Source organism: Numida meleagris, unplaced genomic scaffold (genome assembly GCF_002078875.1).
Source record: "Numida meleagris isolate 19003 breed g44 Domestic line unplaced genomic scaffold, NumMel1.0 unplaced_Scaffold400, whole genome shotgun sequence".
Taxonomy (NCBI): Eukaryota; Metazoa; Chordata; class Aves; order Galliformes; family Numididae; genus Numida; species Numida meleagris.
The window spans coordinates 34,473-35,402 of NW_018364621.1; the positions used below are offsets into that span (position 1 = coordinate 34,473).

At 57.7% G+C, this 930-nt stretch overlaps 1 protein-coding gene across 1 annotated transcript in view; it reads right to left on the bottom strand.

The window, feature by feature from the left end:
* The window catches only part of TYK2 (tyrosine kinase 2), a gene marked incomplete at its 3' end in the record, with an annotated part of 30,487 nt that overhangs the window by 25,929 nt on the left and 3,628 nt on the right, over positions 1–930 (bottom strand). The window contains 1 exon segment of the mRNA XM_021383435.1: positions 257–374. Coding sequence (XP_021239110.1) covers positions 257–374 — 118 coding nt within the window.

Below are 930 nucleotides of genomic sequence, written 5' to 3' on the forward strand. Positions count from 1 at the left end.
CCCAACCATCCCATCGTTCTGTGATCTGCAAGGACCCTCCCACCCCACCTTGTGACCTCGTGACCTTCCAGGACCCTCCCAACCCAACCATCCCATCGTTCTGCCACCTTCAAGGACCTTGCCAGCACTCTCTATAGCTCTATAATCTTCCAGGACCCTCCCCCCCCAACCATTCCATCCTTCCCTTCAAGGACCTGGCCAACTCCCCCCCTCCCTTCCCCCGGGGCTCGCTGTGATCTGACAGGACCCGTCTCACCGGATGCGGAAGCGCAGGTCCCGGTCGTCCCCGGCACCGAAGCGGTGGTTGGGCGGCAGCCAGGTCCTGGTTGCTGCATCGTACAGCGCGAACAGCGCCGCGCAGCGCGGGGAGATACCTGCGGGGACAGCCGGGCGGGTCCTGGAAGGTCACGGAACTGGGGAGGGGTGGATGGGAGGGTCCTGGAAGGTCACAGAACTGGGGAGGGGTGGATGGGAGGGTCCTGGAAGGTCATGGAACTGGGGAGTGGGTTGGGAGAGCCCTAAGAGATCACGGAACTATGGGATAATGGGGTTGGGAGGGTCCTGGAAGGTAACGGAACTGTGGGATGAGCGGGGTGGGAGGGTCCTTACAGATCACAGAACCGTAGAATAAATCAAAAAGGTCCTTAAAGATCACAGAACCACAGAATACATTGGAAAGGTCCTTGCAGGTCACAGAGAAAAGGAACAGGTCAGAAAGGAAAGGTGCTTGCAGATCACAGGACCAGGGGATGGGTCAGAAAGGTCCTTACAGATCACAGTACCATGGGATGGGTCAGAAAGGTCCTTACAGATCACAGGACCGGGGGATAGATTGGAAACGTCCTTACAGATCACAGAAGCAAGGGATGGGTCAGAATGGTCCTTACAGATCACAGGACCAGGGGATGGGTCGGAAAGGTCCTTACAGAT